The sequence below is a fragment of the Dreissena polymorpha genome, chromosome 8, assembly GCF_020536995.1.
Source record: "Dreissena polymorpha isolate Duluth1 chromosome 8, UMN_Dpol_1.0, whole genome shotgun sequence".
NCBI classification, from domain to species: domain Eukaryota; kingdom Metazoa; phylum Mollusca; class Bivalvia; order Myida; family Dreissenidae; genus Dreissena; species Dreissena polymorpha.
Window position 1 is genome coordinate 41,158,149 of NC_068362.1, and position 25,848 is coordinate 41,183,996.

General features: G+C 35.8%; 2 protein-coding genes across 2 annotated transcripts in view; both read right to left on the reverse strand.

Moving 5' to 3' along the window:
• Positions 1 to 25,848, reverse strand: part of LOC127841681 (uncharacterized) — a 255,857-nt gene that overhangs the window by 147,088 nt on the left and 82,921 nt on the right. The window lies entirely within an intron of this gene.
• On the reverse strand, positions 87 to 19,933 carry LOC127841684 (uncharacterized). Its single transcript, XM_052370742.1, has 3 exons — positions 19,780 to 19,933; positions 8,797 to 8,946; positions 87 to 3,851 (listed from the first exon to the last, which is right to left on the reverse strand). The coding sequence occupies exons 2-3, from the start codon at positions 8,839 to 8,841 to the stop codon at positions 1,674 to 1,676; spliced, it is 2,223 nt and encodes a 740-aa protein (XP_052226702.1). The 5' UTR covers positions 8,842 to 8,946; positions 19,780 to 19,933; the 3' UTR covers positions 87 to 1,673.

Genomic DNA, 25,848 nt, shown 5'->3' on the forward strand with positions numbered 1-25,848 from the left:
TTCCGTTTATTTGTACTGATATGAATAAACTGCATCAAACTTGTGCAATCAGTTAGTGCTGAACATATATAAATACGTGTTTTGTGTATGTGTAAGATTTCGCGCAGAGGCCTTGTATATACCAAATACTTAAAATGTTTTCGTCTATGCTTGTTGTTGATGTTTTTTGTTTATAGATTCTTCTTGATTCGTATGATATGTATCGATGGTCATAACCAGAACTTTGAAAACAAAATGAACTGTGCCTTTTTAACCTTTATTCAAACTTTATTTCTATGGGCCAAATGTATAATCGATATTTCATGATCATAATAAGGTTACATACACTATCCTTTCACCAAGAAAAAAAGAATAATTGCAAAAGTAATAATGTAGTTTCACGATACGTACACGTTTTGTTGTAAGCGATATTGCGTGAAATATAAACTTTTTAACATCTTAATTTGGTTGAAAAGAGCATCGATAACCAAAATTCATTATTTATATTAAAAAACGTATAAAAAAAATAAGTACGTATTGAGATAATAAAATTGTTATTGAAATTCAAAATAAATTAAAGGAAATTAAATTCATTGTTTTCGTTTACAAATGATCTACTACATGCTCTTTATAGTTGTAAGCAGTTTATGATAGTTACATGAAAAAAACACAATATGTTTCAAACGCTTTCGCAACATCTCCAGTTCCCAACTGCAGCATGGTTATGAAATATTTATTTGTGCCATCGTTGGTAGCCTTGCAATCTTTCTTTATCCTACCTGTTTAATATCATTTACTATCATTAGGTCATACTAAATGATTTACGAATAAATATATACCAAATACGTCTTGCTTTTTCAATATTTAGGAACAAACGAATGATTTTGTAATTTAATGGTTATGAAAAAATGGCATAAACGTTTGAGGCAATTCGGAATGTTGGAGAATAATTGTTTGGTACATTGTTCGTTGATTCTTTGATACTTTGATTTTTTATACAGAATACCATGGCAAAAGAAAATGAGCAAAGACAAAAAAATACATGCCGTTTTACAGTTCTAAAACCTTTGAGTACCAATAAAAATGCCTCTTGATGCATTTTATGAAACTGGTGCAATGTTGATATAATCAAACCTTTTTAAAAGTTAACGAATCTATACAGATTCTTATTGAAACCGTTTTCTGAACAGAGAGTCTCGACCCACCTGACATGTTATACAATATTAGAAAGACCCTTTGGGCCTAATAAATCTAACAAAAGTGACCATGCATGATCTTAAAAGTAAGCACTGTACAGACAAATATAATTACATACTCACATGAATATTCGTAAACAAGTTCTACGTAATTAAAATGTTGTGTCTCTTTGGATAACACTTTCTGAACATTGAAATACACCAACATGGTAGATATGAACAGGAATATGTTCACCTGCATCCACGCTACAATCATGAGTCAAGCTGAAAATTTAAAATAAAAAGACATCACAAAGAAAAAATCTCTCATCAACATTCAACAAGCTCCTCGAATATTCATTTAAGGCGATTAAGAAATCCATAAGCACAAAAACAGGACAGAACAAACAACACCAAAGCGCAAAAAAATAAAATGATTACAACTGCTATGAGGCATTCTTATATATATTCAAATGTTCTCCCGTTGGCATGCATATTTACACCCTGAGTAGCAGAATGTCACCAGGATAGCATTCTAAGCCCATAAATAAGACCTCCAATCATCCTAAACATGTGCCAGTAAGCTGCGTTATTCTTTGATCGAAGTTTAACTGAAAGCGTATAGGCGCGCCAAGCTTTTGACAAATTGCCTTCCAGTTCACAACAATGTCCTATCAGATTTAATGACGTGTCGATATGATAGTGTAGGTCTCTGAAAATCGCAGTCTGGAGTTTCTTAAACGCAATGTCTTTGTCGCTGATTAATCCAGTTGTTCGAAATATTAAGTACTGTAGGTAATACATATATGGCAATGAATCAACCACTGCAAGGTCCATCCACTCCATCCAGGAAGGTTTATGTATTGAACCACGGCACGCTTTATCCTCCGCCGTTACCGTTCTGTAGAACTCAGCGACAAGCTGCCCAGGAACACAATTGATTTCGTGTCTGCTAAAAATTGTGCTCACAGCAACCTCGTTTTGCAACATGTGTAGGAACTCTTTTCGGCGTCGCATCAGCTCTAAATCAAACTTACGGTTTTTGAAAATAAAGCAAGGGCTAAAAGGTATTACTTTGTTAGAAACGAATGCATCTACCTGATTAAGAATAGCAGCAGCCTCTTCAAAACGCCATGCTGAGAAATATATCGACGCAAACTTAAGGCGACTTGATGTCACGTCGGACATCAGAGACTTTTCACACAAAGTGAAAATCTCCTGTGGTAATGTTTGATTTTCACCGATACAGAGCGACGCTTTCATTATAGCCTGCATGGAATAATGAAATGGTAATGTAGTAGAGACTACTGAACGAATGTATCCCGTGCTGGTTTTATTAATGGTCTCTAACTTTTGAATGAACCGCGCATGGTCGTTTATTAGTTTTGATGTTTCTACTGCTACAAGCGTACCCAATATGTACACAAATCCGCATGAGAAAACGATCATAAAAGTAAACATCTTGCTGGCAACAACGATATCCAGTTCTTCGAAAGAGAGTCCATTTTTACTCTCTGTGGAAATCGATAATATACGGTTACCAAGGTCGTCCATTTTAACATTATGCAAACAAGACACATCGTTACGGATAATATCCGTGAACAATTCTATCAAAGACGGAAACTCATTCCATTGCAGTTTACCTGCAAATAAATTCACATTTACCGTCGTAAAGTGAGGGCAATATCGCACTTTTAACCACCGCCTTAATGTTGTCAAACAAAACGTTAAACATTGGATAAGGTTTTCATCTTCCCAAATGCATGGAGGTGACATTTCTACGCAATACAGCAACGTGGTTTTCAAGTGAAACGTGCTTAAACGGTCGCCAACGAGCGGCTTGAAAAACTCTTTCCTGATTATTTTCATGAGTACGTACACTTTCATTTGCGTCATTGTGAGGTCGAACATCAAAAGCCTCTCCATCAAATTGGTAGATAACCTCCAATAACGCTCATGTGAGTTATCGAAAGTTCGTACTGTTAATGTTCCTAGGCGTTGTTGAGGGTCCCAGTTTGTTGTGTTCTCAACGTGCGCAGTCGGAACAAGGAAAACCCCGCTATCCTTTAGTTGTGTCAACAATTCTGGTCCAGGCCAATGCCCGGGCTTTGGCCTTCTGAAAATATATTGACAATCGTCTGGCAGTTTTGCACAGTGAAAAGCGTTGACCATATCTACGATACCGCCGAGGGTAAGCGAAGGACCGTGTTGGATAAGGTCAAAACCCTCTTTTTTGTAGTACCGTTCTTTTACCATGTCTATCACATTGTTTTTCAGGAATAACCGCCCTTGAGCATCAATATGACAACACGAAAACAAATCATCCGGCAAAAATATAGAATAATCAGGCCAGAGATATTGTAGACAGCAACACTGAGGCGGGGTTGACATGTCCATAACCACAAAAAGCTGCCATAGCTCAAACTGCCTGTCCGCAATATTATGAATCACCGAATATCTATAGCACTCAAGACTATCAATGTCTGAGTCCATACCTTCTGTAGTAGAACCTTCGGTTTGGCTTCCAAAATAATATTCATCGCAATCCAAGTATTGAGTCTGTTGATGGATGTTGCTCAAAGCCTCAATATAAAGCCAAGTTGTCCTTCTCAATTGAATCGTTTCCTCATTGACGCCAATGTCACAAAGAGCCTTGTCAAGAGCCGCTGATGTCACAATGCGTTTGTTTCCATTATTCTGAAGGAGAAATAACCGTTATGTTAGACTGTATATACATGTACGTATTATATTGTATCTAACACTTCCATAGGTGAACGGTAGATGTATAAGAGCTATTCTCGAAAACAGGAGAACATCTACGCATGTGTTGTTATGTTAACTGATGCACTGAAACCCTATGACAGAATGGGAATACGTTGCGGTAGTTTCCTGCCTACAAGTTCTGTTTTTTTTATATTAGATACTTGGAAAACATTCAAGCAGTTCCGAGAAAAATTCCTGTCCAACAATAATCTGATTATTATGGTCGCAATGTTTATAATGTTACCGAACGCAGCGTAGTTAAAACGTTAAACATCTATTTTATTACAGAGCTACAAAACATAATAAATCGATGAAATGAGAAAAAAGAACTCAGATGAATACCTATAACATGTGAACGCAGATTTGTGTATATATACAAATAAAGGTATGCTACACAAGCAAGTAACATTCATGATTATAAAGACAGTGTTATGCCGTTAAAATTTATCAATTAATTTAAGTCGGAGAGAGATTTAGTCAGTACCAAATAATATTGATTAGTAATATCAATATGGATTCCTAAAGATTTAAAACGAAAGTCACCTTGGACGGAAGTTAATTTATAAAGCATAGGGCGACGTTAAACAAGAGCACCGCCTTGCGGGTGCAGACCGATTATCTATTTTTCTTTTTTAATGTGAAGGTACCTATCTCAATTTCAATCACAAAGAAAGGAGGGTGGAGTGGAGGGGGTGTATAGTGTGTGGTCATTTATTACATTTTTTTCCAAAAATGCAAAAATATGCAATTGTGTTGTGTTTTTTTTTTGGGGGGGGGGGATTCTTGGGCGGGATGGTTGGACAGTATTTCAAAAATAAAATAATACAAAAAAATATTTGTGTTTTTTAACCATGTTAAAAGAATATTTTTTTTAGGGGGGAGGGGGGTTGGGTTGGGGAGGTATAGTGTTAGGGTGTGGTGGTCACTGATAAGATGATATTTAAGGGAAATAAACAACTTTTTTCGGGGGGTGGGATTCGGGGGGGGGGGCTTGGGGGATGGTTTGGGTGGAGTCTAGTGTGGTATGTCAGGTAAGAGTTGATTTGTCAAAGTATCAATCTAATCTTATCATAAATAAAGAATTTACGGCAATTTTAGCAAAATTTAATAATTTGTCCTTGAGAGTCAAGATCTTTCAAAAGTCAATGTAAAATTCAACTTGCCAGGTACAGTACCCTCATGATAATATGAAAGTATTTGAAGTTTGAAAGCAATATCCTTGATACTTTTGAAGTAAAGTGTATCTAAACACAAAATTTAACCATATTTTCAAAGTTACTAAATTACTAAGTCAAAAAAGGGTCATAAATCAGTAAAAATGACAACCAGAGTTATGCAACTTGTCCTTTACTGTCCCCTTACGATAGTTTGCGAGTGTTCCAAGTATGAAAGCAATATCTAAGATACTTGAGGGGTAAAGTGGACAAAACTTAATCAAATTTTCAATTTTCTAAGCATTAAGGGCCCATAATTCCGTCAAAATGCCAGTCAGAGTTACATAACTTTGCCTGCACAGTCCCCTTATAATAGTTAGTAAGTGTTGCAAGTATGAAAGCAATAGCTTTGATACTTAATGAATAAAGTGGACCTAAACACAAAACTTAACCAAAATTTCAATTTTCCAAATATAAAAAGGGCACATAATTCTTTTCAAATGCCAGTCAGAGTTACATAACTTTGTCTGCACAGTTCCCTTATGATAGTTAGTAAGTGTTGCAAGTATGAAAGCAATAGCTTTGATACTGAAGGAATAAAATGGACCTTAACACAAAACTTAACCAAAATTTTCTAATTTCTAAATATAAAAAGGGCACATAATTCTGTTAAAATGCATGCCAGAGTTATATATCTTTGCATGCCCAGTCCCCTCATGATAGTAAGTAAGTGTACCAAGTTTGAATGCAATAGCATTGATACTTTATGCGAAAAGTGGACCTAAACGCAAAACTTAACCGGACGCCGAAGCCGACGCCAAGGTGATGACAATAGCTCATAATTTAAGGAAAAAAAAGATGAGCTAATAAAACTAATCATTTCTAGCCTATACTCTGGATAATTGTGCATAAAGTCTTTGCACAAAATTCATCAAATACGTTCCAAGCTAATGACCATTTACCTTTATTTGGTATTATTATACCGACAAATAGACAGTTCTTTAACCACAATGGTGATTTCTTTCAGTGTCTTGCGCTAGTAAGAACGTTTAGGCATTTAAGACATCAATCCTTTCAACATCTAAATTTACTGTTTTATCATATAAGAAGCGGTAAAATAACCAGAAATGGTATATAAGAGGCTAAATAAACAAATTGGATAAAAGGTTCTATTAAATTAAAAAATGTACTTTAACTCATTGAAGTCAGTTTAAATATTCATTACTTCGGACATATATTTCTGACAGTCAAATGTTTCGTCATAATCGTATCGTTCCTGATATGGTGCTAGTATAAAATCTACCTGTAATGCGTTATGTTTCATATAAAGGTTAATGTGCATCTACATCTCAGGCGCTTTTCTAATTCCCGGATCCTTGTCACAGCTGCGCTTTATTTTGCACCACAATGAATGTTTATTGAAAATAGACCGTTCCAGAATCGATAAATTGACTGCCGCCATATGGTCAGTCACGGGACTGTCCGCCATTACACTGCTGCTAACTTGTGCGAGTCTGCGATTCCAAAAGCCAAAGACGTAGAGAATACACGCTTCGCCGAAGTCGGATAAATAAATTACTTAATAAATTATTTTCAGGCGATTATCACATTTATCTTGTTAAAATGATTGTTTTAAGTTAATATTGATTGTTAAAAATAAAATGTTTAAAATGCTTTCGTGTATTTGTTTTATGTGTAGTAATCAAGTGTTAATCATCGGCGAAAATTTGCCGGTTCAGTCGCTCATATTATGTCTTAGATTAGACTTTACATTTAACTTTTTACAAACAATTCACGCATGTATTGTTGTGTTGATTTTAATAGCCGCAACATAAAGCAGATTATATTTTAATTAATACTTTTTAAAGATTCTCGCGCAATTAACGACCGCTAATTGTTTGTAATTGGTTTCATTGGTAAAACTCTATATTCTTAAATCATAACATATTATATTAAGTATGCTATTTTTGATACGCCTTCCATTTTTTTTTTGTTCTAACTGAAATCAGAAATAAAAAACGAAGTTGTTTGGATTTTATAAATTAAAAAAATGTATTGTACAGGTCTTTGCAGTAACGCAAAACATATGGATAACGAACTTGTTTAGTCAATTAATCGAAAAAAACTCCGAAAAAAACACCTTAATAATATTTCAAAAATATATTATTTAGTGCCAAACAAATTTATATATACATTCATTTGCATCTTCAAAAAAACGCGGCATTAGCATCAAAGTAAAGATTATCTGAAGACTGAAAGGCCGACAATTTGACACAACAAAGAGCTCTATGCATAAGCCGTATTATTTTTTTTGCAGAAATGCTTCAATAAATTACAATAGTGTTACATCTAATTATAAACATATAATTACCAATGGCATAAGTACGCTAGTGTGATAAACAATGAGTGATAGAAAGTGTAAGGGTGCATTGAAAATAAACGTACTACAGAGCCATATTAAATGCGAAGTCAATGACCGTATTTACATGTAATTTTAATTCGATGGGTTTTATACTAGTGAGTATGAGTGACAAATACCTAACATTTTAACACACATATATTATATACATATATATTTTTTGAAAATATTTTTTACCTCTGTTGATGTCAAATGTATTTTTTTCTGATGTCGGTCGTGCATTGCCGTAACATTAAATCTTCATACGGAATGACGTAGTTTTAATTAACCGATACCCGCTAAATACGTTAAATGTTTTTACGTAAATTTTATAATTATTAAATACTTTATTTTTTCAGAAATTCATAAATTAAACGGGCTAGTATCTTTATTGTTTACAATTTCTGATATTCTATAGTAACATAACTTTTAATTTGTACAATATGTAACATATCTAATATACGCAACTGTTTAGGATGTCGGAGGTAAAATACCTTACCAAATGACTGCTAAATACTATCCGAAAGAGGAGACATTGTGGCATCATCAATTGTGTTTAATGAACAGACTGTCATCTGCCACCCAGTGTGGTTTATGACACCATGTGGTTGGTTAAGCCTGGAAATATCTGATCAAAACGAGATATTCGGATTATGCAGAACAAAGGGGCAATTAAACACTGTAATGCAAAGGCTAACACGATTTGAAATTGATGCAAATAATCAAATCAAAAATATTGCATTTAATTTAATTAAATGCTTTTTTTAATGTGTCAATGTGTTAGTTTTTCTAGACAAATACCTAAAAATGCATGTTTTTCAAACATTTTTCTTTAACACTAGCGTAACATATCCCCTGGCAGAAAAACTTTATTTTATGCAATTTGCAAGACAAACAAAATAGTTTAACAAAAAGAACCAAGGCCATGTCATGACGGCTTAACAATTTAGAAAGAAATCAATCCGTTGAATAATCGGTGACCTCGTATATGTGTTACCGCTTGTTAAGCAGCAGTGTAATGGCGGACGCGGAGAGTATTCAGGGGAGATAATCGGGTAATGTCTAAATTCTGGAACGGTCTATAGCGCTTGATTTTTGCGCATAAATGTTTTACAAGCAGTTGTAAATTCTTAAGCAAATGTTGTCTGATTTAAAACCAAGGACCTATCGAATATTTAACTGTTGTATATTGATGTTCAATAGACGGCGTGTGCGAGATAATAGTCATGTGTCTACACATTTCCCATGAAACGCAGTGTATACAAATCCGTATTATAAACCATATTCTCATGCTGCTTTTCTTAACAAACATAGTATTGTTACATACGCTTCCTAAAGCTCTCCGCACGTGGGCTTCTTTGACTGCTGGCATTCGCTTTCCTCTGTATTTTCTAGCAATGTTTCAGGCAAATGTCTTCACCAAAAAAATCGGATGGGCTGCAACTTCAATTAGTTTTCGTTGATTAGGACCTATTGTCTGCAAAAATCATAACAGCAATACAAAGTAAAACGTTACAACACAATGCGAAAATTAGTGAATGCAATTTCTCCCGATAAATACCTTTATTTCAGTAGTTGCTTCGCTTTATTTTTAATAAGCAAAAATGAAGTTAAAACAATATAAGTCGTGGCTTTGGAAAACTGATTTTTTATTGTTACGAATTACTGCATTGTACAGGCTTACTCCTTTTGAACCATACATGAATAAGTAATTGAAGTTTATTAAAATTCAAATAACACAGTTTTAATGCATGCAATTAAAACAGTTTCATAAGTAGGTCGTCATCAATTTCATACACACATCTTTTGACCACTTGCGTGATTGGTTGTTCATTAGTGATAACACAATAGTTTATCAGTTTACATGATTTTTATTCCTCGAGTACATGTATATAACAGTACCCAGATTAAGTTTGCAAATCCATATTATTTGCAAACTTTTTTTTATTTATTGAGCAATTGTTATGAAATTTTGCATATTTGTAGGGGACATTGAGTACATTGGGGTTTTGTTTCCCCCGTTAAGAATTGCAATTCTCCCACGGGAGTGTTTTCCAGACGGGAGAATTTTTCCTATATTTTACAAAAAATGTAATTGAAATATTATGCTTTGTTTATTGTTTCAATGTTTACAAATACACATGCTTAAGTCATAATTGTAAGAAATATGAACTTAAATAAGAAAATATAGTGTTTGTAGATTTTCTTCCCCCGTGGTGTTTTTACAGGGGCCTCCGTCAATCTCCCATTTCCATTAAATTCCCGTGGGAGGTTTGACGGGTTCCCGTGGGAGGTTTGACGGGAGACCCTGTCAATCCCCCATTTTCAATAAACCCCAATGGGAGTTTTACGGGAGCTCCCGCCCATTTACAGAGAACACCCACGGGAGTTTGACGGGGGGAATCAGACTTCAATAAACATTTAATACCCATTGCAATATATTCCACTGTATAAAGACACCAAACTTTAAAAAATTAATTGATGTTTTCTTTTTAAGGTGTCAAAATCAATTTATAATGATTGATTTTTCTTAAATCAGTACCAAAATTTATGTTGAATAAAATGTATTTTATGTAAGAGATTATACCCACATATCGATATTTCTGTTAAGATGTATTTTAAACGTTCAATTATTTTGAAAGACTCACTGTATAAAGTGACTCGTCTCGAAAATATATTACATTTACCTTTTGATAATCAAAACGTTGCTTTTATCCATAATTGTTATGATAAATACAATTCAGAAAGACAATAACATTGGAAACATACTTATTGGCATTCGGACTTGTATTTCTTTTGTTGTTTATTCGTGTGTAACAGCTTTTTGCTCGAAATTTTGTTTGGAACCATGTTCGGTGCAAAATCGCACCTTAATGTACCGGTTACATTCCACAAGTTAATACACAAAATGCCTGAATAGGGTAGTGTGTTAGGTTCATTGTTTTGTTACTGTAGTTGTTTGTTTTTTATCTTTAACAAAACCGAGCACTGGTGGCGTTATTATCAGAGAAATGAGGGAGTCTTCTTAAAACATACTGTACTGGCTACATTACAACATAGCCAATACAAGCAGTATCCATTATGGGACACAACACCACTTCTCCAATAGAATCGATGATGTTGAAATACATTTGAGTTATATTTGCAGTTTCATTTATTTACTGGGGGGGGTTCTGATGAGGATATGATATCCCAGACGTTAGTGCCTGTGCTGTTTTTTGTAACTAAACACACAGACATTTTACCTCAAGGACTTTGATCACTTTTCATTATTTTGTATAAAATACAAAATACCACACACAACTGAAACATATTTGATATAACCTTATCAACAGCATGATTTCCTTTCTAAATGTAATAAAAACTTAATTTCAATCATGAACTTGTAATTTCAAGAAAACAGGAAACCAAGAAAAAGGTGAAAACAACAAATGCGTAGAATTGTGAAATATGCAAGCCAGAGTTATCGAGTTACGATTGTTGTGCGCTGCACTTCTATACACCACAACCTATATTTGTTCGAAGTTTAATGTGATTATGCCTTAATGTAATTATGTTATGACCCGGACAATAAAACAGCGAGATAAATATAGTAATTCAGGGGCTATGGCTATAGTTCTTATGCACTAAACCTCTCATCAGTGAGATCTATCAATATATGAAGTTTCATGTGAATAGGTGTTATAGTTAAAGAGCTGTAGTCGGATATTTACAAAGACTGGAAGCTGCCTGACGCCCGACATGACATAGATAATCCCTTAATATGCCCATTATTAGACGGACGTATATAAAAGACAAATGGAAAGGATGAAACAAAAACAGCAGTAATTAGTTTTATCAAAGACAAATAACAGAGATAGGCAGCTCGCCAAATATCGGCAAACTCTCACATGTCGAGTGGTTTTGGCGAGACAAGTCTAAGCGCAAAAATATTTGTCGGTTGCAACGGTAGTTAAAATGCTTATCAACATTTCTAAAACACGATTTTGCATTCCAGTTTTTTTCATATGAAACAAATATACTGTTATGTATTATTAAAATGAGAATGTATGCAGTATTATCACTCATTTGTAATGTGTCAATTAAAACAAGAGATTGCCAAGCAATATGGTCCCCTACCGGTGAAACTCCACCATTTTCAATTTTTTTGTTGTTGCCATAGCAACCACAATTCTTAAGGTAGGAACAAAATGAAATGACGAGCATAATCTCCCTATTGCCATCTATCCATGTTTCAAGTTTCATAAAAAGTATGAAGAACTTTCAAAGTTATCGCATGATCCAGAAAAGTGTGACGGACTGACGAACTGACTGACGGACAGAGTGCAAACCAGAAGTCCCCTCGGGTTTCACTGGTAGGGGACAAGTTATCACATGCCGCATTGATTGTTTATGCGATTTTATCCGGCTCCATTTTGAACAAAAAAGATTTCCGGTATATAAAGATGGCCTTTGTAATAAGATAAAGGAGCGTTCAGAATCTTGCAACAAACAACTAATAATAGGTTGTTTTAATTAGATTTTTGTTTTTCATTTTAATTGCAGTGTTTAAATTTGATTAATCTGGATGCCATTTACCTGTAGTATAATTTGAATAAAGCTCTGGAAAAAAAATTCCTATGGAGAGAATCTATTGTCGGTCTGTATATGATCTGTATATAATCGGCTGTATATGGTCTTTGTTCTCTTTAATTACCGCTAAATTCAATGCACAATTTTACCAATTATAAATAACATTACCATCTAGAAATCTTCAGACCCGTATACTGTGCCATTCTCCGAAATTTAGCATATTGATCAAGTTATTAAGTCACTTTTCTGTGTTTCTTCACTATGTCTTCGACGGATTTTGTGTCATAGGATGACGAGGATTTAAATCTCGATTTACTTTAAGTTATACCAATGATAATGAGCACTGTGATAGTGAATTTGTTCGGCACATTTAAGGGGCCTTTTCACAGATTTTGGCAGGTTTTAAAATGTGTCATTAAATGCTTTATATTGATAAATGTAAACATTGGATCTAAAAAGCTCCAGTAAAAAATCAAGAGTAAAATTGAAAAATAGAAAAAAAAGGTAACCCACAGCAGGACTCGAACCACTAACCCCTGGAGTCCGGGAGTAAAGTCTGCGCATTAGCCCACTCGGCCATCCTTCCTTACACAATGAAACAAGAATTTTATACTTCATATAAGCAATCCTCGTAGTTTCCCAAAATATAACGACAACAACAGAACTCTCCAAACTATTCAATCGTTTCGCGTTGCAACGCTTGATAATTTTCATATTTTTAAATTGTCAAAAGATGCATAACTATGAAGGCTATTTCAGAGCATGTTAACTGTTCAGTATTACTGTTTCCTCACAAATATCATAACTAAAACGAAAATGTGCGAATCTGAAACAACTTTTTTCAATTTTGTCAATTTACCAAAGCGTGAAAAGGCTCCTTTAATCAGTCAGTTGTGTATGAGTGCCCAGCAGAGCTCCAGATAAGGTTTTGTGAAATTCTTAACGTTACTACCAGATCTTCAAAAATAATTCTTAACTCTGAAATGTTATTCTTAACGTTACTACTTAGTTTTGGAAAATAATTCTTAACTTTTCTAAATGACCTAAAATTAAATAATAATGGTTATTTTCATGCAAAAAATCAAAATACGCATACAAGCAACTTTATTTATACGAGTTCAACAGTGTCTAGTCAGAATTATACAATTTCATTTTTCAAATACCTTCATATGCCCAAACTGTGCTTAGATTGCATGCCTTCGATGAATTTTTACATATTTCACAATTAAAACGGGTCCCCCTATCAATCTTTTCAACGATTAGCCACGGGAATAGTCCCTTCCACTCGTTCAGTGTTTGTTTTTTGTTTAAGTTTGGACCCGTCGTGTCGCATTTTTTTTTAGCTTTTTCCGACTGTTTCGGCAACTTAACATACAACATCGTATGAGATCTTTTCTATAATGTCTTTCTTAACATTCAACTGCGGCTCACTTTGCTTACAATATGTTAAAGCGTGTTTTTGCACGCTTTGCAGTTTTTTAAGACGCTCTCTGGGCGCCGCCATTGTTTTTGACAGAGAGACTATACTCGCCCCTTTTATTGGAAAAAAAGCGCTTTGTTAAACAACCCCGATAACCATTCTATATAAGCACCAAACAGATCTTTAATACGCGAGTTCTCTAAAAAAAATCTATACGAACCAATGTAAAAATAATATTCGTAACTTGATTTTGTCATTCTTAATGGTACGACAAGATTTTAAAATAAATACGTAAAGGACTTGAAAATAATTCGTAATTACGAAAATACGACCCTTATCTGGAGCTCTGGCCCAGAATGCAAAACGTTAATGAAAAGAATATATGGATTGCATATATTGTTAAAAGGCATAATCTAAAATTGAAAAGTATGTCCCCTTATGTACATTATGATAAACTAAATGAAATGTGTCCCAGCTTCTACAGAGGAGCCTATGCAACCATTTATGTGATACAGTATAAATAATAAACCTCTGTAGTAACAATTTTAGTCATAACAGAATGCATGAACACAGTTTTTACAGTTAAATGATATTTCATCAAAACTTCATAATTCATTAACAAATATCAATATACTTGGCATAAAAAATTAAGCAATTTATCAAACATTACACAAATTAATAAAGTTGTTGATATTACAAATATCATATTGGAAGAAAACAGCTGATATTCTGCAGTTATGCAGGCAACAAACATGTAAGCATAAGAGTCATTATCGTATGAGGCAGGGTATTAATGTTGCTAAAGAAAAATCATTGTCAAATATTAAGTATTTTTCATCATGGAGATTTAACTATAAATGTTACTGAGAGTCTTAACATGTTTTTACCATAGCCATGTAAGGAAAAAGCTTTGCCCCCCTGGTGGCCATGTTTTTAAACCATGATATCATTGTGACACATTGTTTGACCAAGTTTCATGAAGCCGGACAATAAATGTGGCCTCTAGAATGTTAAAAAGGTTTTTCGATAACTATATATAGACTTATAAGGAAAAAAGGCCCCGCCCCTGGTGCCAATGTATTTGAACCAACCAGAACCATTTTTGAACTTGCCCAAGATATGATTGGGACAAATCATTTTACCAAGTTTCATGATGATGGACAATAAACCGGAACAATTTTTTAACTTGTCGTAGATATCATAGGGATAATTGTTCTGACCAAATTTCATGATGTTTGGACAACTAATGTGGCCTCTAGATTGTTTACAAGGCAAATGTTTACGCCGCACAACACACATCGCATGAAGGACCATTAGCACATTGTACTCAGGTGAGCTAAAGGGCAAAAAGATAATCACTAGAAAAAAAAATTCCACAAAAAAATGGTCCTGTGAAACTTCCTTACCATGAACATACACAGTTGTGTGTCCTGCTTCATTAAAACATACTTTCATACTTAAATATGTCTTGCCATTCCATTGATCTGAATGTAAACAGAGAATGTCAAGGTCTCTAGCGTGCATATTGACAATACATGGCTTTGGATCACTTCGTTCAGTATGTAACACTCAACCCTGATAGGCACAGTGATCTCATCTTGACAGTCTCCAACGTCAGCTGAGTCTGGTTCTGTTGTTGACGATGACAAACCACACTGAATTGCTTTTTCTTCATACAATGCAATGTTGAGTGAACTATCATCCTCAGTTCTCAGTTATGGATTCATCCTCATCAAGCAGGAAACTATCGTCAAACGCTGTTGGGGATGATTCGTCATGTCAAGATGGCTTGTGCTTCTTCTGCACTAGGTCGCTTCCGGGGGATAACTCTTGTTCGTCCGAAAGGGACCCTTAAAGGGGCATGCCCACTCACAGGCAAAATGTCGCGTAATACGCTAAATAGGCTGCAACTGACTCCGATCCTAATTAAAAGTCCAGGCCGAAACTAGTTCAGCCCGATATGCAGTCGACGGTTGGTCAGCGTGCACTAGGTCGCTTCTGGGGGATAACTATTGTTCGTCCATAAGGGGTCCTTAAAGGGGCATGCCCACTCACAGGCAAAATGTCGCGTAAAACGCTAAATAGGATGCACCTGATTCCGATCCTAATTAAAAAAAACGGCCGAAACAAGTTCAGCCCGATAGGCAGTTAACGGCTGGTCAGCCTGCACTAGGTCGCTTACGGGGGATAAGTCTTGTTCGTCCGAAAGGGGCCCTTAAAGGGGCATGCCCACTCACAAGCAAAATGCCGCGTAATACGCTAAATAGGCTGCACCTGACTCCGATCTCATTAAAAGTCCAGGCCGAAACTAGTTCAGCCCGATAGGCAGTCGACGGCTGGTCAGCGTGCACTAGGTCGCTTCCGGGGGATAACTCTTGTTCGTCCGAAAGGGGCCCTGAAAGGGGCATGCCCACTCACAAGCAAAATGTCGCGTAATACGCTAAATAGGCTGCACCTGACTCCGATCTCATTAAAAGTCCAGGCCGAAACTAGTTCAGCCCGATAGGCAGTCGACGGCTGGTAAGCGTGCACTAGGTCGCTTCCGTGGGACTACTCTTATTCGTTCGAAAGGGGCCGTTAAAGGGGCATGCCCACTCACAGGCAAAATGTCGCGTAATACGCTTAATAGGCTGCTTCTGACTCCGATCCTAATTAAAAGTCCCGGTCGAATCTATTTCAGCCCGATATGCAGTCGACGGCTGATCAGCGTGCAATAGGTCGCTTCCGTGGGATAACTCTTGTTCGTCTGAAAGGGGCCCTTAAAGGGTCATGCCCGTTCACTGGGAAATGACGCATACGAGAAATAGCTAAATAGGCTGCATGCACGGGGCCGACCCTAACTAAAAGTCCCGGCCGAAACTAGTTCAGCCCGATAGGCCGTCGACGGCTGGTCATCGTGCACTACGTCGCTTCCATTAGATAAATAGGCTAAATAGGATGTGTATGTCTACGTATGTACTAAACTTGCTAAATAGGCTAAAAAGGCTGTTAAATAGGCTAAATAGGCTAAATAGGATGTATGTTTTGACCTATGTACTACAATTTCTAAATAGGCTGAAGAGGCTGTTAAATAGGCTAAATAGGCTAAATAGGATGTATATTTCAACCTATGTACTAAATAGGCTAAATAGAATGTATATTTCAACCTATGTACTAAATAGGCTAAATAGGCTAAATGGGCTAAATAGGTTAACTTCACACACGTACGAAAGGGGCCCTTAAAGGTGCATACCAACTCGTCATGTAAATAGAGCATAATACATACGCTAAATAGGCTGTATGTGACGCCGACCCTAATGAAAACCCCGGGTCGAAACTAGATCAGCCCGACAGGCCGCCGATTGGAGTTCAGCGTGCACTAGGCCGCTACAGGGGGGATAGCTCTTGTTTGTCCGAAAGGGCCCTTAAAAGTGCATACCCACTCGCCATGAACAAAGAGCCTAATTCGCGAAATAGGCTGTATGTTACGCTGACCCTAATTAAAACCCCGGGCCGAAACTAGATGAGCCCGATAGGCAGCCAACGGGAGTTAAGCTTGCACTACGTCGCTTCCGGGGGGGTAACTCTTGTTTGTCCGAAAAGGGCCCTTAAAGATGCATTCCCACTCGCCATTTAATAAAGCATAATACATACGCTAAATAGGCTGTAGGTGACGCCGACCCTAATAAAAAAAAACGGGCCGAATCTAGATCAGCCCGACAGGCAGACGACGGCATTTCAGTGTGCACTAGGTCGCTCCCGGGGATAACTCTTAATTGTTATCCGAATAGTCCGAAAAGGGGCCCTTAAAGGTGCATTCCCACTCGCCATGTAAAGAGAGCCTAATTCGCTAAATAGAGCATAATTAATACGATAGAATAGGCTGTAGGTTGCGCCGACCCAAATTAAAACCCCGGGCCGAAACTAGGTCAGCCCGACAAGCAGCCGAAGGCAGTTCAGCATGCACTAGGTCGCTTCCGGGGGATAACTCTTGTTTGTCCGAAATGGGCCCTTAAAGGTTCATACTCACTCTATATGACAATAGAGCATAATACGCTAAAAAGGCTGTACATGACGCCGACCCAAATTAAAACCCCGGGCCGAAACTAGATCAGCCCGACAGGCAGCCGACGGGAGTTTAGCGTGCACTATGTCCTTTCCGGGGGATAACTCTTGTTTGTCCGAAATGGGCCCTTAAAGGTGCATACCCACTCTATAAGACAATATAGCATATTACGCTAAATAGGCTGTACGTGACGCCTACCCTAATTAAAACCCCGGGCCGAAACTTGATCAGTCCGACAGGCAGCCGACGGGAGTTTAGCGTGCACTAGGTCGTTTCCGGGGGATAACTCGTGTTTGTCCGAAATGGACCCTTAAAGGTGCATACCCACTTTATATGACAATAGAGCATAATACGCTTAATAGGTTGTACGTGACGCCGACCCAAATTAAAATCCCGGGCAGTAACTAGATCAGCCCGACAGGCAGCCGACGGGAGTTCAGCGTGAACTAAGTCGCTTTCGGGGGATAACTCTTGTTAGTCCGAAATGTGCCCTTAAAGGTGCATACCCACTCTATATGACAATATAGCATAATACGCTTAATAGGCTGTACGTGCCGCATACCCTAATTAAAACCCCGGGCCGAAGCTAGATCAGCCCGACAGGCAGCCGACGGGAGTTCAGCGTGCACTAGGTCGTTTCCGGGGGAAAACTCTTGTTTGTACATAATGGGCCCTTAAAGGTGCATACCCACTCGCCATGGGAATAATCCACAATCATATTCATTTCGTGTAATATATTCTGAAAGTATGTACCAAACCTGCTTAATAGGCTTACGAAACTTAATATTTCAGCTTAATAGGCAAAATTGTCTAAAATGATGTATGTATCAACCTATGTACTTTACCGGCGAAATAGGCTAAATAGGTTAAATTGGCACACACGTCAAAACGAAACCTTGTTTGCAATTAATCGATTGGTTAGCCGTTTCCAGAAAGCGCATATTTGCTCAGCGATGTTACACACGAGTAATTGGAAATTTAGTAGGAGAATGAATCATTCATGTATGTACGGTGGTATATCTCTCATGTATGTAGAGATGACATTCAGTCCTCGTTTTAAAATTGAACTCCTCTCTTTGTCTTTTACGTTCCCACGACTTACTAACTCGCGGATACGACTAATTGTTTAATGTACCCCGTTTGTTTCACACATAGCCGAAAAAGTCACGTGGGTCGGGCACCTTGATTACAGTGGAAGAGAGGTGACATGCACTCCTCTTTTTTTCAATCACTCCTATTTTTCACAAATTGCACAACAAAGAGCGGCAGTAAATAAAACGGGGTACTTTAAACAATTAGTCGTACCCGCGAGTTAGTAAGTTGCACTTTTTGGGAAAAATACTTAATTAATTTTGCGCAAACTTAACAAAGTTGTGTCTTTTTACAATGACCGGGCACTCGTCTTTGTTTTTTTGAAAATGGTTTTGAAATAATGGAGACATTATCAAAAACGTTACCTGAAGCGACGTTTTGTTTAAATCCGATTGTCCCACACATAGCCGAAAAAGTCACGTGGTTCAGGCATCTTGGTAATTATGTTTCATTGAATGAGAAATTGTCATTTATTTTTTTTAATTGCACCATGTTAACGAAGAAAACAACTTATTTAAATTATGTATGTGTTATCTAGAGAAATTATATTAATAAATTCCTTACACTTGAATGTATAGCTGATACTTGTTTGTGGATACTAATAAAGATTTGTTATTATTATTGTGGAAACTACTGTTTGGCATCATATCCAGTATAAAAATCACATGTTAATTGTTGTACATATATAAAGCTTTAACTGAAAACAAAAAAATCACAACCTTTAAGTTGAATATCGCTTGACTACTTTTACTTCTAATATTACTAATACTACAAATCCCACTGAACACCCTTTTTATTCATCTTCGCCATCGTCTTCTATTACTATTACTTGTATTGCTAACATTGTTTTACGTATCGAAAGCGAAAACACATGGCTTTCTGGAAGGTTTTGCCGAACGTATAGGAATAAATAGGGAAGCTAATTGTTTAATCTTATTCAACGTGTAAATGTAATTTATAAACAGCTGTTGCTTGCCGGCTAGTGCATGTTTTACCAAAGGTTTTTCCATCACAAAAGAAATAAAAAATGATTGTGCAACTTTTGAAAAAGACTTAAATGTTTATTTAATTATTCATCTTTATTCCAGTCACCAATTTGTCATATTTGTCGAAATTGCTAGAGGAATCGGCATAACATAGACAGAACATAATTGTAAAAAATGTACAAAACTATTACTCACCAAGAACAGATCTGCCTATAGTCGCGCGGGTCTGATCTTCTCAGGCTGGTTAACAAATTAACTCCAGTTATCTTGGCTAAAATAGTATAAAGCAACATACAGGATATTATTTATCATAACGTTCGTTGATTACAATTGCATAATCACTTCCTTGTTTGTGTGTTTACTTGTATTACCTGAATACCATCCGATAACTACCTCGTTGAACTATCGTGAACATCAAGATTAATACACAGATAAAGAAAAAGTAAATACCGATCCGATGCGCATAATTTTGAGGCTTGATACAATTTTAAACTACATGTGCTTTCACTTCCGAGCTGTCCAAAATAATGTTCTATAATTGGTTATCATTATTTAATATACCTTTTGGGTAAAAACAATACACACTTAGTAGTTTACAATGTGCACAAACACCCATCATTAGCATAACTGTATGTTAATTCAGCACAAACACAGCCCGTTACCTTACCGTAGTTTTAATCACAGTGTCTATAAATACAACAAAATGTCTCATTTAACTAACACACATTGTTAACTACGTAAACTGGGTCACGCATGTGTAATACTGCATAATAAAACAAGGTTATAGCTTACAACTTATGGGCAGGTAAATCGTCGATGTACTTAATGGCTGAACGGCATTTATTATCATAATTGTGTCTTTTAATCGTATATAGTGAACGAAGAATAAATAATAAAAGGTAAACCGCTCACTTTGAGACAAACATAAAAATAAAAATGCTTAATGTTTTGTTTTTTATTTCAACGTAAGTATTCCAAATGTGAGAATGTTTTTTTTTCCATTCGCATACAAACAAGTTCGCAACATGACATCCGTATAGAACAGTAATACGTTCCCTAAATACAGTAACAAGGTAATATTAAGTAAATAAGAACATCTTTAAAAGTAAAGCCCAAATGAGGTTTAAGTGTCAATTAATATTGTACCCAAACTCCGGGTAAAATACACAATTCAAAAACATAGACACGCTTTCTCACTGTCTAGTTTGGCGTTATGATGTAATGACATGGCTTCATCTGCATTACATAATTATTAAAAGTAGAAAATAGTAATGGTGATAATGAGTCATCGTGTCTTACTCCTAAACAAAAACAGGAAATATCCTTCATTACTTTATGTGTTACCCAAGTGTATTATTCATTTCACATGTGTATACAAAGATAATGTGATTTTATGATATCAATCATTTTTCCTCTAACGCCTAGCTTCAACAGTTTATACCAGATCATATCCCTCATCAAATAATCGAAAGGTTTGGTGAAATCAACAAAATATGACATACAATAGTGAATGTTCACTTAATAAATTATTAATGACCCATGTAATACAAAAATGTTATCAACAGTTCCCATATTTTTCCTGAATCCTGTCCGTGCCTATATGCAGACATGATATTGCTCAGACCAATTGTTAAGCCTATTGTTAATGACCTTAATGAATAATTTCCCAAAAGTATTGAATAATGTTATCACTCTGTAATTATTCACATCCTGTTTATCACCTTTTTGTAACGAAAGAATACTACCCTTACACCAACCTTCATGAAAATGTCCAAACTCAAAAACAAATAAAGTACAAACCACTTTTAAGTAACTTTTAATACTTATTACACATTTCATAATCTCATTTAGCAGGTAATCATAACCACCTTATTTACCATTATGTATTTTCTTACAGGGATTAATAATGTCTTGATCAGTAAATGCTACATGTAACTCAATAAACAATATATTTAATTCTCCATTTAAGTATCGGTCCTGATAAGACAAAGCGACTTCACCAGCCTGATAAAATCTTACGTCATTTATTGATTCAAAATAGTTTAAAAGAATTCCTACTACCAATATCTAACGTCTTTGCAAGTTTTTATTTTATAACATTTTCCAGTGTAAGTCTTGAATTTTCTTATGTCATTGTTTGATTTCTATCATAAGCATATTTCTCTTATTCTAATTGCACTTTTATAAAGACTCCTAGATTTTAGCATGTTTTATCTATTTAACCTTATTTTATTTGTGTTTAATTCTCAACATTATAATTTAAAGTATCATTTAACATGTTTTGGTCAGCAATAAAATGTCATATGAACTGCATTATTATTTCATTTCCTTTACTGTCAAGTTTGTTATATTGTTTAACAAGAAACCCTTGAAAATTTAATAAACACACGTTGATCTTGTTGTTGGCCTTATCGCCGTCCTACTTACTTTTGTTTGTTGACATCTGATTGGTCACTTCAGCTTTGCGGTCTTTTGTCTAGTTTCACGACCGTTAATCACGGGCGAAACCTTTTTTTGAGATACTTTAATATATTGAGCCAATGCAGCATCCGAGATGGCGCTAAGGCCCCGGTGTTTTAAAATTTCATGAATATTTGTTACATGGTGATTAGAGTTTATATGTTTTGAAGCATATATCGTATTTTTAATCGGGCAATATAGTGCTATTCAGCTAGGATTAATACATCCCCAAAATGTACAGAAAAATACATTTAAAAACGTAAGAATCTTAAGAGTTGTGGCATGATGGGGTTTCTGTTCCTGTGTAACGAGCAAAGGCCATGCAAATAAATCACTAACGACATTAAACGATTGCATACAACATATATAACATGCTGCATGCACAAACATATCGGATTTTTGCCGACGTATAAGATAATTTTGATTTTTTCCAAAAGAGATGGAGCCAATTGTTGGCAATAACGATAGAAGGTGGCACCAATGCAGGATATATAAAACAACAGTCGTATCGCAATAAAATCATCACATGACGTACATTTTATAGATAATGATAGTTGTTATCTTTACTTTTTTCAACGTACATACGAAAGCCCAATTTACAGAACATAAACACATTCTATAATAAATAAGATGTATTTTTTTAATATATAAGAAACCACCTCGATTAAGATGTCACCAACATGAATAAAACATAGTGTACAATATATATCAAAAATGTAATACTCAATAAAACCAATAACTAAATTCTTACATACAGTATTCACGAAATAAATATAAGATAATACTACTTTCGAAACGATGATTTGTGTCCCTTAATCCAAATTCTTTATTTTCTAAAACGCCAACGAATCTCAATTAAGCTCAAATATATTGTTTTTCCTACTATCGACTCCGAACAATTAAGATAGCTCAGTATTGTTCCGTTAATTTGTTTGTATAATACGTGTGTAATATTCTTATCTTACAACGACGAACGTTTAAATCCATCAAGACATTATTTGAAAACTACCTTTTTCTAATTTAACACGCATGTGACTTAAATGTGCTGAAGTAGTAAACTTACAAAAATAAATGTTAGTCATGTAAAAATAAAAGAAACCATAAGATAAAATATGCAACTTTAAAATAGCTATACATATGCATGGGCGCCACCTCCTGTTTTAGCGTGCCGCCTTGGCAATGGCTCCGTCCATTTCAAACATGCAAACAGATCTATAAGGTCATTTAGTAATGCATCTCAAACACGAGAGGGCGTCCGTGATTAACGGCCGTGAGTTTCGAATCTGCATCGGTTGCACGCTGTTTACAAGGCTGGGATCCCACAGAGAGTTTCTTTCTCCCCACGCTATTTATATCATAATGACTGCCAATGGTATGCTCGCTAATTACTGTCCCCGACCAGTGAAACCGGAGGGGACTTTTGGTTTGCGCTCCGTCTGTCAGTCTGTCAGACTGTTTGTCAGTCTGTCTGTATATCCGTCACACTTTTCTTGATCCTGTGATAACTTTTAAAGTTCTTCATATTTGTTTATGAAACTTGATACATTGATAGATGGCAATATGGAGATTATGCACGTCATTTCATTTCGTTCCTACGTCACTAATTCTGGTTGCTATGGCAATCAATATATGGAAAAAAATACTGACAACGGCGGAGTTTCACCGGTAGGGGACCATATTGCTTCGCAATCTCTTGTTGACAATGAAGCTTTATTTTTTCATTCATTATAAGTTTCCGCATAAACGTTTTGCAAGCACTTGCACAATCTTAACAAACTTGTGTCTGCTTTAAAGCCAATGACTTATCAAATCTTTAACTGTTGCATATTGATACCGACTAGACCAGCGTGTGCGAGATCATTGTAATATGTCTACACGTCTCCACTGTTACGCTGTGTACATAAATCCGTATAATTAACCATATTTTCTAGCTGCTTTTCTTTAAGACATACACTATTTTACATACGCTTTCTAAAGCTCTCCGCACTAGGGCTTCTTTGTTCGCTGTCATTTGCTTCCCTCTGTACATTCTAGCAATTTTTCCGGCAGATTTCTGCGACGGTCTCATTAGGCTGACTGCAACTTCAAACACGTTTCGTTTTGTAGGAACCAATGTCTGTATGAAAACCAGAGAAGAAATATAAGTCAAACCTTACAACGCAATAGGTTCGCTATGGGAAAGTGGGGTATGTGAGTGTGCTTAGAGCGTCGTCCTAGAAAAGTCTGTGCAGAATGCAAAAGCTTATAAGGGTCAACACGGTATGCTTTAATGTAATCTTCGGGTTGAAGTCATTCTCGCCTTACCCAACAAGTCAGCTAAAGACGGAAAGGTTCGTCCCTGACTAGCCTTTTGGGACGTGCACAGGATAATTCGGGACATAACTTTGCACACACATGCATTAATCCCCGATTTCACAGAAGGAGGCTCAACTGTTGGAAGTAACTCAACTGTCACAGACCCCCCCTTCCCTCCCCTCCATAACACACACCAAAGTTGGTTATCAGGTATGACAATTAATTTTCCACACACGGCATTTTCGTTTAGCAGAGACTTCCTGTAAACGAAAAACGTCACAGGCTAATTTGGGATGACACTTGACGCACATGAATTTAGTCTTTTTTTTTTAAGAGACATGCAAATATATATAAGACCCCTTTTAAAAATGAATCGATTTCTCTGATTTAACCTCAATTGTTTATCATTAAAGGCTGACGAATAAGACATTGTTTATATAATGCTTCTGCAGTAATCATCGCCTATAATGTTTTTAAATGTGTGTTACTTTTAAATTTAAAGATGAATCTATACGGATAATTAGTGCACTGAATATCTTCTGAAAACATGACCAACCATAAAAAACATCAACAGGAAAATACATATTTGAATGTCATCATTGTAATCCATATATGTAAATAATATCAACCTAAAAAAATACCCATAAAAACCAGCTGTGGCTTTTGATAAAGTGTCTCGTTACAACAACACGTGATAGTCGATAAAAGCCACTAAATGTCCACCCCTTCATTAAATTTCAATACTTGACATCTGTGTTGCTATTTACAAAAACATACGCTGTTTCGAGGGCTACCGTTTACAATTCACCGTAAACCAACACCGCGTTACTATAATAACGAATGTTTTAAACGCAAATATGGGTAAATATATAGCTTTCTGAAACGTTACACTCATTTCTGATGAACAGCGGTTGATCAGAGGCAGGTTATGTTAATGATATAGACCAGTTGAATGTTATTGTTTACATTCGGGATTTTCCGCGCATGCGCACTGACTGGTTGGCAAAACACTGCTTACAGTAACGTTAAACATGTATACATGTCTATTGTTTAGTCAATAAAACGATACAAAAATCCTAAATAAACTAAAAAACTGCAAAAATATAACATTTAGTACCAATACATGTATATTCATAAATATAATGTCCAATGTATAAAAAAACGAATTAATTATTAACATCAGAGTAAATTAACGTGGTCGGAAGACTAAAATCTGGCTATCCCATAAAACAAAACAACACATATTATTTCGTATTCTTTTTGATAGTAAGATTTTGATCAATTATATTTCAAAGATAATAACACAAACATTAATTTGATTATGATTATAAGTGGTGTAAATATTGTTATTGTTCATAAGCGAACGAAAATGTAAAAGGTGCATTTAATCAAGTATAAAACGAAGCCCTAAAAGCGGAATACATTACAATTTTTAAACATTGTAGTAATTTTATTTGCCATTGAACGAATAATAGTTTCGTTTCCATAGAAAGACAATATCATACAGTT